Raw genomic sequence first — 19316 nt, 5'->3', positions numbered from 1 at the left:
GCACACGTACCCTAAAACTTAAAGTACAATAATAAAAATAAATAAATAAAAATTTTTAATTTCTTTTTTATGTTATTATAAATGGAATCATTTTCTTAATTTCATCTTCTGATTGTTCATTGCTAGTGTTTAGAAATAAAACTGACTCGATGTGTAGATCTTGTATTTTGCAACTTTGCTGAATTTGTTCATTAGCACTAAGTTTTTTTTGTGGATTCTTTAGAATTATCTATACATAAGATTATGTAAACTACCAATAAAAATAATTTTATTTCTTCTTTCCATCTTGAATGCCTTTTATTTATTTTTCTTCCCTAACTGCACTGGTTTGAACTTCCAGTACAATGTTGAATGGAAGTGGTAAAATAGGAATCCTGGTCTTCTTCCTGATCTTAGGAGGGAAATTTTCAGTCTTTCACCATTAAGTATACTGTTAGCTAAGGGTATTCCATAAATGCCTTTTATCAAGTTGAGGAAGTTCCCTTCTATTACTAACTTCTTGAGCATTTTTTAATTCCAGTATGCAGAATATTGTCAAATGCTTTTCCAGCATCAATTGAGATAATCATATGGTTTTTTTTCCTCATTCTGTTAATATAACATGTCACATATTTGATTTTTGTACGGTGAACTGCCCTTATATTTCTTGGATAAATCCCACTTGATAGTGATGTATAATCCTCTAACATGCTGCCAAATTCCATTTCCTAGTATTTGCTTTGGAGTTTTGCATTTATATTTATAAGCGATATTTGTATTTCATTTTCTTTTCTTTTGATGTCTTTATCCAGCTTGGCTATCAGAATAATACTGGCCTCATAAAATGAGTTAGAAAGTGTTATCTTCTCTTAAATTTTTTCTAAGAGTTTGAGAAGGAGTAGTGGTAATTTTTTTTTAATGTTTCTTAGAACTTACCAGTGAAGCTACCTGGTTTTGGCTTTTCTTTGTTGGGAGGTTTTTTTTTATTACTGATTGAATTTTTTTACTTGTTAAAGGTCTGTTCCAATTTATATTTCAATTTATGTTACTTTCTTGAATACTATTATGATAAGAACACAATATAATATCTACCTTCTTTTTTTTTTTTTTTTTCTGAGACGGAGTCTCCCTCTGTCGCCCAGGCTGGAGTGCAGTGGCGTGATCTTGGCTCACTGCAACCTCCGCCTCCTGAGTTCAAGCAATTCTCTTGCCTCAGCCTCCTGAATAGCTGGGACTACAGACGTGTGCCACCACACCCTGCTAATTTTTTGTATGTGTGTGTGTTTTTAGTAGAGATGGGGTTTCACCCTGTTAGCCAGGGTAGTCTCGATCTCCTGACCTTGTGCTCTGCCCACTTCGGCCTCCCAAAGTGCTGGGATTACAGGCGTGAGCTATCGCGCCTGGCCTAATGTTTGGTATAATTTACCAGTGAAACTACCTGATTTTGGCTTTACTTTGGTGGAAGGTTTTTTATTACTGATTCAATCTTTTTACTTGTTAAAGGTCGGTTCCAATTTATGTTTAATTTTATTTTACTTTCTTGAATATTATTATGATAAGAACACAATATAATATCTACCTTCTTAATGAAATTTTAAGTGTACGTTATTGTTAGCTATAGATATAATGTTGTACAGCAGATTGCTAGAGTTTGACCATCTTGCTTAACTGAAACTTTATGCCCATTGATTAGTAATGTCTCATTGCCCTCTCCCCCAAGCCTTTGGCAACTTCTTGAGTCAGTTTGGGTAGTTTGTATATTTTTAGAAATTTGTCCATTTCATCCAGGTTATCTAATTTTTGGCACACAATTGTTCCTAGTATTCTATTATATTTCTTTCTATTTCAGCAAGTTCTGCAGTAATGTCTCTAATTTCTGGTTTTGGTAATTTGAGTCCTCTCTCTCTCTCTCTCTCTCTCTTTTTTTTGTTTAGTCTAGTTAAAGATGCGTCAATTTTGTTGAACTTTTAAAGCTCCTCCAACTCTTGGTTTCATTGATTCTATTGTTTTTGTGTTTACCATTTTCAGTTTTCTCCATTATAATCTTTATTATATCCTTTATTTTGCTAGCTTTGAATTTAGTTTGTTCTTCTGTTTTAGTTCCTTAAGGTACAAAGTTAGGTCATTAATTTGGGATTATTGTTCTTTTTAAGTGTAGGCATTTACAGCCATAAATATCACACTTTCACTACATTCTATAAGATTTGGTGTGTTGTGTTTTTGTTTTCATTTATCTCAAAGTATTTTCTAATTAATTTCACTTATGATTTATTATTTGACCCATTGATTATTTAAGAGTGTGTTGCTTTGTTCTCACTAAAGTAGGGGAAGGTGAATGAAGAGAGGTTAATCTGTACAAAAATACAGTTGGATAGAAGAAATAAGACCTAGTGTTTGACAGATCATTAGAATGATTCCAGTATACCATAATCTATCATATATTTCAAAATAGCCAATAAAGAATAATTTGAATGTTCCCAGCATGAAGAAAGATAAATGTTAAAATGATGAATATCCTCATTACCCTAATTTGAGTATTACATATTTTATGAATGTATCAAAATATTACAGGTACACTGAGAATATGTACATCTATAATATGCCAGTTAAAAAGTATGTATTGCTTAATTTTCCTATACATTTGAATTTTATAGTTTCATTGTGCTGCTGATTTCTACTTTCATTCCATTGTGGTCAGGAAAATACTTTGTATGATTCCGTGATTTTACATTTATCAAGACTAGTTTTGTGGCCTAGCATATGATCTATACTGGATACTGTGCCGTGTACACTTGAGAAGAATGTGTATTCTGCTGTTGTTGGGTTAAGTGTTCCCATATGTCTTTTAGGTCTAGTTGGTTTATAGTATTGCTTCAGTCCTCTATTTTCATATTGATCTGTGTCTAGTTTTTCTATCTATAGTTGAGAGTGGGTATTGAAGTTTCCAACTATTAATGTAATACTGTCAATGTTTACTTCCTATATTTTGGGGCTCTGTTGTTAAATGTGTATATGTTTATAATTGTTACATCTTCCTGATAGATTAACCCGTTTATCAATATATAATATTCTTTATTTCCTCTTTATTATCAATTTGTGGCTTAAACCCTATTTTGTGTAATAGTGGAGTAGCAACCCTAGCCCTCTTTTAGTTATTATTTGCATGGATGTATTTTTCTATCCATTCACTTTCAATCTATGTATATGTTTGGATCTAAGGTGATTCCATGGTAAATAGCATATAGTTTGGTCATTTTTTTTTAATCCATTCTGACAATTTCTCCCTTTTCCTGGAGAATTTAACCGATTTACATTTAAAGTAATTAATGATAAAGAGGGACTTCTGCCATGTTGGCAATTTTTTTTCGTATGTCTTATACCTTATTTTATGTTTCTGTCCCTTCCTTACTGCCTTAAAATTTTTAATAGACTTTATTTGTAGAACAATTTTAAGTTCACATCAAAATTGAGCAGAAAGCAGAGTTTCCATAGAAATTTCTCCACCTCCCCTAACACCCCCCCACAGCCTCCCTGACTATCTATATTCCACATCAGAATGGTACACTTGTTATAATCTAGGAACCTCCATTGACACATCATTATCACCCCAAATCCATAGTTTACATTAACATTCACTTTTGGTGTTCTACATTCTACAGGTTTTAACAAATATATAATTATATATATCTACCATTATGATATCATATAAAGTATTTTCATTACCTAAAAATCCTCCATGCTCTACCCATTCATTTCTTCCTTTCACTTAACTCCTGGAAACCATTAACTTTTTTACTATCTCCATAGTTTTACCTTGTCCAGAATGTCATATATTTGGAAGCATATAGTATGTAGCCTTTGCAAATTGGCTTCTTTTACTTCATAATATGCATTTAAGATTCCTCCATGCCTTTTCGTGGCTTGATAACTCATTTCTTTTTAGTGCTAAATAATATTCCATTATATGGATATATCACAGGTTATTTATCCATTCACCTACTGAAGGACATCTTGGTTGTGTCCAAGTTTTGGAAATTATGAATAAAGCTGCTTTATACATCTCTGTGTAGGTTTCTGTGTGAACATAAGTTTTCAGTTCCTTTGGCTAAATACCAAGGAGTATGATTACTGAATTGTAGGGTAAGGGTATGTTTAGTTTTGTAAGAAACCACTAAAGTATCTTCCAAAGTAGCTGAACCATTTTACATTTCTACCAGCAATGAATGAGAGTTCCTGTTGCTCCACATCCTCGCCAGCATTTGGTGTGATTAGTGTTCTGGAGTTTCACCATTCTAATAGGTGTGTAGTGGTATCTGATTGTTGTTTTACTGCCTTATATTTTAATGAATTTTTATAGTGTACCTGTTTTGATTTTCTCTCATTTCTTTTTCAGTATATTTTTTAGTTTTTTCCTAGTGGTTACCCTAGGTATTACAATTAACACATTAACTTTTGAATAATGAAGTCTGAATTAATACCAACTTAGGTTCTTTTAACTTTTATTTTAGGTTTTGTTATACATATGTAGGTTTATTATATAGGTAGACTCGTGTCATGGGGGTTATTATGCAGATTATTTTGTCACCCAGGTATTATGCCTAGTACCCAATAATTATTTTTTCTGTTCCTCTCCCTGTTCCTACCCTTCACCTTCAAATAGGTCTGTTGTTCCCTTCTTTGTGTTGAAGAGTTCTCGTCATTTATAAGTGAGAACATGTGATATTTGGTTTGCTGTTCCTACGTTAGTTTGCTAGGATAATGGCCTCCAGCTCCATCTTTGTTCCCACAAAAGACAGAATCCCATTCTTTTCTGTGGCTGCATAATATTCCATGGTGTATATGTACCACATTTTCTTTAACGCATCAGCCACTGATGGGCATTTAGGTTGATTCCATGTCTTTGCTATTCTGAATAGTGCTGTAATGAACATTTGCCTGCATGTGTCTTTATGGTAAAATGATTTATATTCTTTTGGGTATATGCCCAGTAATGGGATTGCTGGGTCAAATGGTATTTCTGTTTTTATGTCTTTGTGGAATCACCACACTGTCCTCCACAATTGTTGAGCTGATTTACACTCCTACCAGCAGTGTACAAGTGTACCCTTTACTCCACAACCTCACCAGCATCTGTTATTTTTTAACTTTTTAATAGCCATTCTGAGATAGTATCTCATTATGGTTTTGATTTGCATTTCTATAATGATCAGTGATATTGACCTTTTATTCATATGCATGTTGGCCGCATGTATGTCTTCTTTTGCAAAGTGTTCATGTCCTTTGCCCATATTTTGATGGGGTTGATGTTGTCTTGTAAATTTGTTTAAGTTCCTTATAGCTGCTGGATATTAGACTTTTTTCAGGTGCATAGTTTGCAAAAATTTTCTTCCATTCTGTAGGTTGTCTCCCATTCTGTAGGTTGTTTACTCTGTTGATAGTTTCTTTTGCTGACAGAAGCTCTTAAGTTTAATTAGATCCCATTCATCAATTGTTGCTTTTGTTGTGATAGCTTTTGGCATCTTTGCCAAGAACTCTTTCACCTGTTCCTATGTGCAGGATGGTATTACCTATGTTGTCGTCCATGGTTTTTATAGTTTTGGGTTTTACATTTAAGTCTTTAATCAATCTTGAGGTGATTTTTGTATATGGTGTAATGCAGGGGTCCAGTTTCAACCTTCTGCATATGGCTAGTCAGTTATCCCAGGACATTTATTGACTAAGGATTCCTTTCCCCATGGCTTGCTTTTGTCAGCTTTGTCAAAGATGAGATGGGCATAGGTGTGCAGCCTTATTTCTGGGCTCTCTATTCTGTTCCTTTGGTTTATGTGTCTGTTTTTGTACCAGTACCATGCTTTTTGGGTTACTGTAGCCCAGTAGTATAGTTTGAAGTCAGCTAACATGATGCACCTAACTTTGCCCTTTTTGCTTAGGATCGCCCTGGCTATTCAGGCTCTTTTTTGCTTCCGTATGAATTTTAAAATAGTTTTTTTTTTTGTAGTTCTATGAAGAATCTCGTTGATAGTTTGATAAGAATGGCACTGAATTTCTAAGTTGCTTTGGGAAATATGGCCACTTTAATGATATTGATTCTTCCGGTCCATGAGTATGGGATGTTTTTCCATTTGTTTGTGTCATCACTGACTTCTCTGAACAGTGTTTTGTAATTCTCTTTGTAGAGATCTTTCACTTCCTTGTTTAGCTGTATTCTTAGGTATTTTATTGTTTATGTGGCAGTTGTGAATGGAATTACTTTCCTGATTTGGGTTTCAGCTTGTCTAGTATTGAATACCAACTTTTTAAAATTATACTTTAATTCTAGGGTACATGTGTACAATGTGCAGGTTTGTTACATATGTATACCTGTGCCATGTTGGTGTCCTGCACCCATTAACTTGTCGTTTACATTAGGTAATTCTCCTAATACTATCCCTCCCCCCTCCCCCTACCCCACGACAGGCCCCTGTGTGTGATGTTCCCCACCATGTGTCCAAGTGTTCTCATTGTTCAATTCCCACCTATGAGTGAGAACATGCAGGGTTTGGTTTTCCGTCCTTGTGATAGTTTGCTGAGAATGATAGTTTCCAGCTTCATCCATGTCCCTACAAAGGACGTGAACTCATCCTTTTTTATGGCTGCATAGTATTCCGTGGTGTATATGTGCCACATTTTTTTAATCCAGTCTATCATTCATGGGCATTTTGGTTGGTTCCAAGTCTTTGCTATTGTGAATAGTGCTGCAATAAACATACGTGTGCATGTGTCTTTATAGTAACATGATTTATAATCCTTTGGGTATATACCCAGTAATGGGATCTCTGGGTAAAATGGTATTTCTAGTTCTAGATCCTTGAGGAATCACCACACTATCTTCCACAATGGTTGAACTAGTTTACACTCCCACCAACAGTATAAAAGTGTTCCTCTTTCTCCACATCTTCTCCAGCACCTGTTGTTTCCTGACTTTTTAATGATTGTCATTCTAACTGGTGTGAGATGGTATCTCATTGTAATTTTGATTTGCATTTCTCTGATGGCCAGTGATGATGAGCATTTTTTCATGTAACTTTTGGCTGCATAAATGTCTTCTTTTGAGAAGTGTCTGTTCATATTTGTAAATTTGTTTGAGTTCTTTGTAGATTCTGGATATTAGCCCTTTGTCAGATGTGTAGATTGTAAAAATTTTCTCCCATTCTGTAGGTTGCCTGTTCACTCTGATGGTAGTTTCTTTTGCTGTGCAGAAGCTCTTTAGTTTAATTAGATCCCATTTGTCAACTTTGGCTTTTGTTGCCATTGCTTTTGGTGTTTTAGTCATGAGGTCCTTGCCCATGCCTATGTCCTGAATGGTATTGCCTAGGTTTTCTTCTAGGGTTTTTAAGGTTTTAGGTCTAACATTTAAGTCTTTAATTCATCTTGAATTAATTTTTGTACAAGATGTAAGGAAGGGATCCAGTTTCAGCTTTCTACATATGGCTAGCCAGTTTTCCCAGCACCATTTATTAAATAGGGAATCCTTTCCCCATTGCTTGTTTTTGTCAGGTTTGACAAAGATCAGATGGTTGTAGATGTGTGGTATTCTTTCTGAGGGCTCTGTTCTGTTCCATTCGTCTGTATATCTGTTTTGGTACCAGTACAATGCTGTTTTGGTTACTGTAGCCTTGTAGTATAGTTTGAAGTCAGGTAGCGTGATGCCTCCAGCTTTGTTCTTTTGGCTTAGCATTGTCTTGGCAATGTGGGCTCTTTTTTGGTTCCACATGAACTTTAGAGTAGTCTTTTGCAATTCTGTGAAGAAAGTCATTGGCAGCTTGATGGGGATGGCATTGAATCTATAAATTACCTTGGGCAGTATGGCCATTTTCACGATATTGGTTCTTCCTATCCATGAGCATGGAATGTTCTCCCATTTGTTTGTGTCCTCTTTGATTTCATTGAGCAGTGGTTTGTAGTTCTCCTTGAAGAGGTCCTTCACATGCCTTGTAAGTTGGATTCCTAGGTATTTTATTCTCTTTGAAGCAATTGTGAATGGGAGTTCACTCATGATTTGACTCTCTGTTTGCCTGTTATTGGTGTATAAGAATGCTTGTTATTTTTGCACATTGATTTTATATCCTTAAACTTTGCTGAAGTTGCTTATCAGCTTAAGGAAATTTTGGGCTGAGATGATGGAGTTTTCTAAATATACAATGATATCATCTGCAAACAGGGACAATTAGACTTCCTCTTTTCCTAATTGAATACCCTTTATTTCTTTCTCCTGCCTGATTGCCCTGGCCAGAACTTCCAATATGATGTTGAATAGGACTGGTGAGAGAGGGCATCTCTGTCTTGAGCCAATTTTCAAAGGGAATGCTTCCAGATTTTGCCCATTCGGTATGATATTGGCTGTGGGTTTGTCATAAATAGCTCTTACTATTTTGAGATACGTTCCATCGACACCTAGTTTATTGAGAGTTTTTAGAATGAAGGGCTGTTGAATTTTTTCAAAGGCCTTTTCTGCATCTATTGAGATAATCATGTGGTTTTTGTCTTTGGTTCTGTTTATATGATGGACTAAATTTATTGATTTGCATATGTTGAACCAGCCTTGCATCCCAGGGATGAAGCCAAGTGGATCTTGGTGGATAAGCTTTTTGATGTGCTGCTGGATTCAGTTTGCCAGTATTTTATTGAGGATTTTTGCATCAACGTTCATCAGGGATATTGGTCTAAAATTCTCTTTTTTGTTTTCCTTGTTGTGTCTCTGCCAGGCTTTGGTATCAGGATGATGTTGGCCTCATAAAATGAGTTAGGGAGGATTCCCTCTTTTAATATTGATTGGAGTAGTTTCAGAAGAAATGGTCCCAGCTGCCCTTTGTACCTCTGGTAGAATTCGGCTATGAATCTGTCTGGTCCTGGAATTTTTTTGGTTGGTAGACTATTAATTATTGCCTCAATTTGAGAGCCTGTTATTGGTCTATTCAGGAATTCATCTTCTTCCTGATTCAGTCTTGGGAGGGTGTATGTGTCGAGGAATTTATCCATTTCTTCTAGATTTTCTAGTTTATTTGCATAGAGGTGTTTATAGTATTCTCTGATGGTAGTTTGTATTTCTGTGGGATTGGTGGTGATATCCCCTTTATCATTTTTTTATTGCATCTATTTGATTCTTCTCTCTTTTCTTCTTTATTAGTCTTGCTGCTGCCTCACAATTCGATCTCGGACTGCTGTACTAGCAGTGAACAAGGCTCCATGGGTGTGGGACCCACCGAGCCTGGCATGGGATATAATCTCCTGGTGTTCCGTTTGCTAAGACCATTGGAAAAGCACAGTATTAGGGTGGGAGTGTCCCGATTTTCCAGGTACGATCTGTCATAGCTTCCCTTGGCTAGGAAAGGGAATTCCCGGACCCCTTATGCTTCCTGGGTGAGGTGATGCCCTGCCCTGCTTCGGCTCACACTCCATGGGCTACACCCACCGTCCAACCAGTCCCAGTGAGATGAACCTGGTACCTCAGTTGGAAATGCAGAAGTCACCCATCTTCTGTGTTGCTCACGCTGGGAGCTATAGACTGGAGCTGTTCCTATTCAGCCATCTTGGAATGATCCTGTTGAATACCAGCTTAATTTAATAGTATACAAAACTCACCCTTTACAGCTCTGTTGCCGCCTTTATGCTGTTATTATCACAAATTACATCTTTATACATTGTATACTCCTTAACGTACATTTATCATTGTTGTTTTATGCATTTTTTCTTTTAAATTAGATAGTAAAAAGAGTTAAAAAAAAACTAAAACACAATATTGCTTGCTTTTGTAGCTACCTATGTAGTTAACTTTAACAGTGTTCTTGTTTTTTTGTATAGCTTGGGTTACAATGAGTGCCTTTTCAGTTTTTCTAGAGAACGCCCTTTGGCATTTCTTGAAGGGCAGTTCTGCTAGTGATCAGCTCCCTCAGTTTTTGTTTATCTGGGAATGTCTTGTTTTTGCTTTCATTCTTTGAAGTATAGTGTTGCTGGACATAGAATTCTGGATATGTGTTGACAGATGTTTTTCTTTTTCTTTCAGCAATTTAAATATGACATTTCACTGCCTTCTAGCCTCTGTGGGTTCTTAAGAGAAATCAGCTGTTAGTCTTATTGTTTTTTTGTATGTAAAAAGTCACTTTTCCTATTTTCAACATTTTCTCTTTGTTTTTTTGGCAATTTGACTATAATGTGTCTGATTGTGGATATCTTTTAGTTTATTCTATTTGTAGTGCATTGCACTTCTTGGTTGTTTAGATGCTTATTTTTTACCAAATGTATGAAATTTTTTAGCCATCATTTTTTCAAACACTCTTTCTGTTTTTCCTCTCTTTCCTCTCACTTTGGAAGCCCCGTTATGTGTATATTAGTATGTTAGGATATAGGCTGTATATTAGAGTGTAGGCTCTATTGTTGTATATAGTAGAGTGTAGGTGGCTGTCCTCATAGCCTCTGCTGATCTGGGATGTGGAGGATGGTAGTCAGCCACTTTAAAATGTCACAGTATCCTCTTACTACAAAGCATCAGTTCTTTTCTTCACCAAGTCTTCCTCTCTGGTTATTGCAACAATTTTACTAGATTCCAGAGTTCTGCAAAAGTTTATTCTGACAGTCTTTGCCAGCTCATTAGTTGCTTTGGAGGAGGGATATAAGTCTGGAGTACTCTCAGTTTTGGTGCCCAATAGTATCCATTCTGAGATTAAAAAATAAAAATAGCTGTGATATAATTCTACTCTAAAGGTAGAAATTCTCCAAAGAGAGAAGAAATAGAAACTGATCAGGCAGAAAAAAAAAAAAAAAAAGACAGAAGAAACATTTTCTAGAAACCAAGTTTCTATAGAGGTAAAAGTATCCATTCAAGCCTGTAGGAATCATGGTATTACCACATCTAAAACAATTTTATGTCATTCATATGACAAACAGTTAAATGTATCACACCTGACTAGTAACTTGTTGTAACAAACTCCTAGTATAACTCCAATGGTTTTAAAACCTAACTCAGAATCACCTGCTGAGGTTTTCAAATACAAATTTCTGCACCTCCACCCAAAGATTTGCTATGTGAAGAGAGCCCTGGAATCTATATTTTTATTATGCTTCCTAAGTAAGTATTACAATCATCCAGGTTTGAGAGGGACTACCTTAAAAATAAATGAATGGCTGGCGTAACTTTTTCAAAGAAGTAAAGAGTGACCTGATTAGCTTACTTTCAACAGAAAACACTCAGAAATGTGTCTCAGTTCCCTATTTCAAACTCTACCCTCTCCTAACCTAGAATATAAGAAACATCTAACAGAAAAAGTGGGGGGGAATCAAAATTATTCATTTTGACACTGAATAAATTATTTTAATACTATCATGTGTAACTCTGGGAACCATAACATTTTGTTTAGTCAGGTTACATTTTACAGTATGTTTAGGACAAAACAAGTCTGAATTAAAAATTCAGACTTGTTTTGTCCTAAACATACTGTAAAATGTAACCTGACTAAACAATTTATTTTTGTGGAAACATGATTATAAATTGCTAACAATAATTAAGTACTTACATGCAAAGCACCCAAGTGCTTTACACATATTTTATTACTTAATCCTTGTAACAATCTGATAACATAACCAATTTTATCTTCATTTTACAGATGAGGAAACTGAGGCACACACTGATTAATTAACTTAACCAAGGTCACAGAATAAGTGTCAAGAGCCAAAATATGAATACATGCCAAAGTATATGCTGTGCGTCATTATAATAAACTCCCTTCGCAAACATGTCATTCGTTAAAGAAGAACTTCATGTTGTAAGTGAGCGCTCATCTCACTAGATATTTTCAAACTTCATACTCTCCTTTCACAAGTCCCTTTTGAACTCCACTAATTCTGTAGCCACTAGCCACATATGGCTATTAAACACTTGAAATGTGTCATCTGGATTCAGATGTTCTGGAAGCATAAAATATACACCAGCATTCCAAAACTTAGTGAAAAAAAGAATATAAACTATCACAATAATTTTTATGTGGATAACATGTTGAAGATTCTGGATATTAACCCTTTGTCATATGAGTAGATGGCAAAAATTTTCTCCCATTCTGTAGGTTGCCTGTTCACTCTGATGGTAGTTTCTTTTGCTGTGCAGAAGATCTTTAGTTGAATTAGATCCCATTTGTCAATTTTGGCTTTTGTTGCCATTGCTTTTGGTGTTTTAGACATGAAGTCCTTGCCCATGCCTAGGTCCTGAATGGTATTGCCTAGGTTTTCTTCTAGGGTTTTTATGGTTTTAGGTCTAATATCCAGAATCTACAAAGAACTCAAACAAATTTACAAGAAAAAAACAAACAACCCCATCAAAAAGTGGGCGAAGGTCATGAACAGACACTTCTCAAAAGAAGACATTTATGCAGCCAAAAGACACATGAAAAAATGCTCATCAACACTGGCCATCAGAGAAATGCAAATCAAAACCACAGTGAGATACCATCTCACACCAGTTAGAATGGCGTTCATTAAAAAGCCAGGAAACAACAGGTGCTGGAGAGGATGTGGAGAAATAGAAACACTTTTACACTGTTGGTGGGACTGTAAACTAGTTCAACCATTGTGGAAGACAGTGTGGCGATTCTTCAAGGATCTAGAAGTAGAAATACCATTTGACCCAGCCATCCCATTACTGGGTATATATCCAAAGGATTATAAATCATGCTGCTATAAAGACACATGTACACGTATGTTTATTGCGGCACTATTAAGAATAGCAAAGACTTGGAACTAACCCAAATGTCCATCAATGATAGACTAGATTAAGAAAACGTGGCACATATACACCATGGAATACTATGCAGCCATATAAAAGGATGAGTTCATGTCCTTTGTAGGGATGTGGATGAAGCTGGAAACCATCATTCTCAGCAAATTATCACAAGGACAAAAAAACCAAACACTGCATGTTCTCACTCATAGATGGGAATTGAACAATGAGAACACATGGACACAGGAAGGGGAACATCACGCACTGGGGCCTGTTGTGGGGTGGGGGGAGGGGGGACGGATAGCATTAGGAGATATACCTAATGTAAATGACAAGTTAATGGGTGCAGAACACCAACATGGCACATGTATACATATGCAATGAACCTACATGTTGTGCACATGTACCCTAGAACTTAAAGTATAATTTAAAAAAAAATGTTCAAATGAAAATATTTTGATATATTGGTAAAATATATTTTTTAAATTGAGTTTACTTGGCATTCTTTAACTTTTTAAAAAATGTTCCTACTAGAAAATTTAAACTACCTGGCTCACATCATTTCTATTGGATCTCACTGCTGTAGAGTTTCTTCAGTGTCCTTTCTACGATTTTTGACCATTTACCTCTAGCCCCAAATTAGAATTTTTCTACTTGTATACTTCTGTGAACCCTACAATATGCATCTATTTAAAGGAAATTATAAACTATGCTTTGGTTTTAACACTGGTTGTCTGTGATGAAAAACTATTCCATATATACCATCCTTCCTTAATTTTTCTCCATACCTACTTGCAAAGAGTCAGTAAATAATGAAAGAAAAAAGGAGAGACAGTGCAAAAAGCTATTTGATGATAACTCCAATAATTTCACCCCTACTAATGAATGAAACTTAAACAGAGAAGGTGTATAATTACATGTATCACCACATCACTCTAAAATCTGCACGCCAAGTTACCCATAGAATGGCTAAATGTACACTTACCCATGAGATTTGTGATAACAGATTCATTTTGTAAAAGTTTGTTGTGATTCTTGCAACATTTTCTTTTTTTTTTTTTTTTTTTTTTTTTTGAGACGGAGTCTCGTCTGTCGCCCAGGCTGGAGTGCAGTGGCGCGATCTCGGCTCACTGCAAGCTCCGCCTCCCGGGTTCACGCCATTCTCCTGCCTCAGCCTCCAGAGTAGCTGGGACTACAGGCGCCCGCCACCACGCCCGGCTAATTTTTTGTATTTTTAGTAGAGACGGGGTTTCACCGTGGTCTTGATCTCCTGACCTCATGATCCGCCCGCCTCGGCCTCCCAAAGTGCTGGGATTACAAGCGTGAGCCACCGCGCCCGGCCTAACATTTTCATTTTAAATATGACTGAAATATTCTAGCCTCTTTCTTTAATAGTGCAAAAGGCATTATTGGAAAAAATACAGGAAAGGCAGAAGTACCAAGATAAGTGCCACATCTTTTAGAATAGATGTCCTTTTGTCCTCAAAAGTATGTAATTTCCAAAAGGGAAGTTTGCAAAAAAAATATATTTTCCGTTGGACTTACTTCCTACACAATTTCAGAGGTAATAAAGACTTTACAAGTCAATTCAACTTCCAAACTAATGTCTGAATGTCTTCTACAACATTTCCAAATGTATGTAATGAGAAACACTTTTTCCCAAAGCTGCTAGTCATTGTCATCATCATTATCGTTGTCATTATTTTTGTTAATACAGAGCTAAAATGTGTTAACCTGCAGCTTTAACCTATTAGTTCTATTTCTGCCCTCTGCTCTTGGGTCATATAAACCAATCCCATTTGCACTTAAAAGTTCTGCAGTTATTTACAGATAGCTGTTCCCCACCTGGAGAATTCACCGGCTCCCACTCCTTCTTCTGTATACACATGTCTCGTCTCACTATCTACAAGTACTAAGTAATTTTCCCTCACCCACAGTACTTTAGCAAGTAGCCAAGCAAATGAGAGTTAGGACCTCCACTTCTTATTTAGCTGCAAGTATTCAGCCAGGGATAGGAAACATACCAAACAGCAATTTATCAGCTCCTCCTTATTAATATTGGTCTCCAAGAAACTCTGCTTTCTCTCTCACTTCATTTTAAAGTTTTTTTTAAAAAAAATGTTACTAGTCCGATTCAGGGCCTAGTGGAACCAATGCAGTCATGCAGCATGTACGTACAAAATCATGAAGTCCCAGGTTGACTGATCAATGCTTCATTTCCACTTCCAATTGTATTGGGAAAGTAGAGTATGCACCTCTTTCAAGCATTATTAACCAGTATTGATTGTTTAACTGGAAAACAACAACAACAAGGAGTTGGTATCAATCTTCAAGCAGACTCATTAGAAAAAAAGAAAAACATTGTCTTGTCAGATTTTTAACACAGGTGAAATGTAACCATAGTAACAAATCCATTCAAATAATCATGAAAAGGAAAATTTTTAAGACTCAATAAAATAGACCTATATGTGAAGAAAAAAAGAAAGTATGACTGATGAAAGGCCTGAAGAAATAGCCCTTAGAACATAGTCTCATTCCCTGTTTGGACTTTTTCCCTATTTTTCTGATCCTTAACTGTTGATCATTTTGTATGAAAACCATCCTTTGTTTGTTTTGTTTGTTTACCAACATGGCACATGTATACATGTGTAACAAACCTGCACGTTGTGCACATGTACCCTAAAACTTAAAGTATAACAATAATAAAAAAGAAAAGAAAGTATGTTTACATATGCCTTTTATTGCTGGATCTCTACCCAGCTAATTAGAGCCCAATGGAGAAAGAAACATTGAAAATCATCTTGATTAAGCAGCTTCTCATGATTGAAAGCCTTGCTGAAGGTTTAAGAGAAAGGAAGATAGCAAAAGATGGAATGTAATCACCCTTGGCTTCCCTTATCTTTGGCTAGTGGTTTCCTAAAGTACTATTATATAAATTACTCAAATGATGCTGTGGAAAATGAGTTAGACAAGACTTTTTAAATATAACTAATTTCTCTCTCTCTCTCTCTCTCTCTCTCTCTCATCCATCTCTGTCTGTCTCTCTCTCTCTTTCTCCTGTCTCTTCACAGTGACTGTTTTGAGCCCAGCAGAAAAAGGTAAGATGATGTTGGAAATTGTATTGATCAGGACTGTGTCCTTTTTTTCATCTAAAAGTAAATAACATAAAAGCCTACAGACTGAGCAATTTTCCCAGGAATACACTTGGGTGAGGAGAAAGTTTAGAATGATGGTTTTCAGGAAGCTTACCCAGAGATAGAAAAAAACATCTTCAGTGTCCCCTTTGGCTGTAGGACAAGAATTGGAAATTATCAGGATTTATGACAGAGAAGGACACAGTTAAGCACTCTGTCTGACATAGTGACCCTAGGCTGTCTCTTTGTTCAATACTGTTGTCCTAGGTATGTTGCCTTTCTACCCAGTCCATCTCCTCTTTAAGGCATGGAGTAAAGGCCCCAGAAGAGACTTTAAAGGCTAACTCCTTCACCGTCACAGTTCCAGTATATTTATTGTGTTCCTCTCTGCTCCTCACCACCATCTTGGCTTGACCTGCAAAATATACTACCTTTCTAAAGAGATTGTGGCATTTTCCATTTAAAAAAGTGTAAGCTAATCATTAGTCTTAATAAACCTTTAGCTTTACATTATTTTATCAGTAATAACCGTGAGTGTTTATGTAGCCACTTTATATAGCCAGTTTTAATTCTCACTTCAGGGGAATTAATTGTTGTAATTTGTTAACCTACCTAGCATTCATATTATACTGTTTTAAAGCTCCAGTTTGCTGTTATTCATTCAACAGAGGCATTGGCTGTAGAGGCAAGAGAGCAGAGTGGTTAGAAGACGGTAGACCATAGTATACAAAAGTGTGAGTTCTGTAGCTAGACTGTCTGAATTCAAATCCTGGCTCTGCTATTTCCTAGTAAATTATTTTACCTCTTTGTGTTCATTTTATTCATGTATAGAATAAAAATGATAACACTACCTATTACATAGAAGTGTCAAAATATAATGAGTAAATGTATGTAGAGCACTTAGAACAGTGGTAAACAGAACGTACTGGTGATTCAGTACATGTTTCCTACCATTATTACAATATTAGAGCAAGTCTTGAGTTGCCTCTTATTCTTATGCATGACCCTTAAGGTCAGAGATCATCTTCTGAATAAAATATTGAATAATTATATATAAATATTTTCCACAATAAATTTTCAAGACAAATTGAGTAGAGGCTTAGATGATTAGATGATACTGTACCATAATAGGAATAATGGCATAAGCCAGTGAGACTTGACTAGAAACAGACTCATAGTCTAATGACTATCTGGGGTCCCTTCTAATCCTGTGGATCTGTGACAGATCTGGGATGATCTGGAGCTTAGGAATTTGGTAGGGTCCAGGGATGGGGTGATGATTAAGAGATGAATTTAGGAATGAGATGAACATTAGGCATGATCCATCAGACGATTCACATATAATCAAGAATAATGCATTGCCCACAGTTGCTCATCTTCAAATTATATTTTCACAATTCTATGTAATAGATTTCAAATTATACTGCACTATTAAAGTAAAACACAATACAGTATATGACTGCCAGTAGGAACATTATTTGGCATTGGCAAAGAAAACAAAAAGCAGTGAAATTAAAGCCTCAGATCACATAAACTTTCAGTCTCCAAAGCTTAAGAAAACCATAGTCAAACACTGCAAAAGTTTTCCCATTTCTTATTTACTTATAATGATTTCTGTACTGGCTTGTAGAGTGTCTCCCTAAAATTCACATCCACCTGGAACTTGAAAATATGACCTTATTTGGAAAGATGGTCTTTTCAGATATAATCAAGTTAAGATAAGGCCATACTGGATTCAAGTGAGCCCTAATACAGTAATTGGTATCCTTATATGAAGAGGGAAATTTGGATACACAGACACGTACAGAGAGAGGACAGCCATATGAAAATGGAGACAGAGGCTGGAGTTATGCTGCCACAAGCCAAGTAACACTATGGATTGCCAGCAACCTCCAGAAACTAGGAAGAGGCAAAGAAGGATACTCCCCTGAGCATTTCAGCAAGAGTATGGTCCTGCCTACACCTTGATTTCAGACTTCTAGCTTCCAGAACTCTGAGAGAATAAATTTCTCTTATTTTAAGCCACCCAGCTTGTGGTCATTTATTACCACAGCCCTAGGAAACTAATACAATTCCTGATAAATTTCACTCTCTAATGCACTGTTAAAAAGCATTGTATCCGTAGCAAATAACCAGACTTTGGTGTTACATCTACCTCGGATCAAGTATTGACTTTGCCGCTTACTATATATGTGATCTTGGGGAACTTAACTTCTCTAAGTTTCCCTTTCTTCCTCTGTGATCTTTCATGGTTATTTTGAGCACTAATGAGATTATGTATGTAAGTCTCTTGGTATAGTGCCTGACACATGATAAATACAAAATAATAGTTAACAGTATTATGATTATGATTTTTATTGTTATTAACATTGGAGAGGATCTGAAAGATCTTTCTTCTAAGAAGCATAACATATTTCAGGATTATAATTCCTTATGACTACTTTTGTGAATAGATTGTCAAAATCCATACATTTGTATTTTATAGGGAGAACAATCGAGAACCAAAGAAGTAAAATATATTGACCTTTAAAATATGCTGATTCTACTGCACAGAAAGGACTAAAGCTCAGGTCATCTGAATCATAATCCTGAATATTATATATATATATAAAATATCTGCCTTGGTTTTGCAGGATTCAGATACTCTTTTTTTATTTTTTAATTTTTGTGGATAGATAGTAGGTGTATATATTTAGGGGGTACATGAGATATTTTGATATGGGCATACAATGTGTAATAATCACATCAGGGTAAATGGGATATCCATCACTTCAAACATTTATTATTTCTCTGTATTATAAATATTCCAGTTATACCATTTAGTTATTTTTAAATATACAACAAAATATTGTTGACTGTTGTCACCCTGTTGTGCCATCAAATACTAGATCTTTTTTAAATATGTGAGTTCATATGTTTTCCCACAGATCATACTTTAAAAAACATGATAATGTATTTATTTTTTTATTTTTTTTTCTTTTTTTTATTATACTTTAGGGTTTTAGGGTACATGTGCATAATGTGCAGGTTTGTTACATATGTATCCATGTGCCATGTTGATTTCCTGCACCCATTAACTCGTCATTTAGCATTAGGTGTATCTCCTAATGCTGTCCCTCCCCCCTCCCCCCACCCCACAACAGTCCCCGGAGTGTGATGTTCCCCTTCCTGTGTCCATGATTTCTCATTGTTCAATTCCCACCTATGAGTGAGAACATGCAGTGTTTGGTTTTTTGTCCTTGCGATAGTTTACTGAGAATGATGTTTTCCAGTTTCATCCATGTCCCTACAAAGGACACGAACTCATCATTTTTTATGGTTGCATAGTATTCCATGGTGTATATGTGCCACATTTTCTTAATCCAGTCTATCGTTGTTGGACATTTGGGTTGGTTCCAACTCTTTGCTATTGTGAGTAGTGCCGCAATAAACATACGTGTGCATATGTCTTTATAGCA

At 35.8% G+C, this 19316-nt stretch overlaps 1 protein-coding gene across 1 annotated transcript in view; it reads left to right on the top strand.

The window, feature by feature from the left end:
- ZDHHC15 (zinc finger DHHC-type palmitoyltransferase 15) overlaps nucleotides 1-19316 on the top strand; it is a 140092-nt gene that overhangs the window by 8178 nt on the left and 112598 nt on the right. The window contains exon 2 of the mRNA XM_058441326.1: nucleotides 15796-15822. Coding sequence (XP_058297309.1) covers nucleotides 15796-15822 — 27 coding nt within the window. The remainder of the gene's footprint in view (nucleotides 1-15795; nucleotides 15823-19316) is intronic.

Source organism: Hylobates moloch, unplaced genomic scaffold (genome assembly GCF_009828535.3).
Source record: "Hylobates moloch isolate HMO894 unplaced genomic scaffold, HMol_V3 SCAFFOLD_7, whole genome shotgun sequence".
Classification (NCBI taxonomy): Eukaryota; Metazoa; Chordata; class Mammalia; order Primates; family Hylobatidae; genus Hylobates; species Hylobates moloch.
Note: the sequence above shows the minus strand (reverse complement) of the source record. Positions and strands in the feature narration are given on the sequence as shown.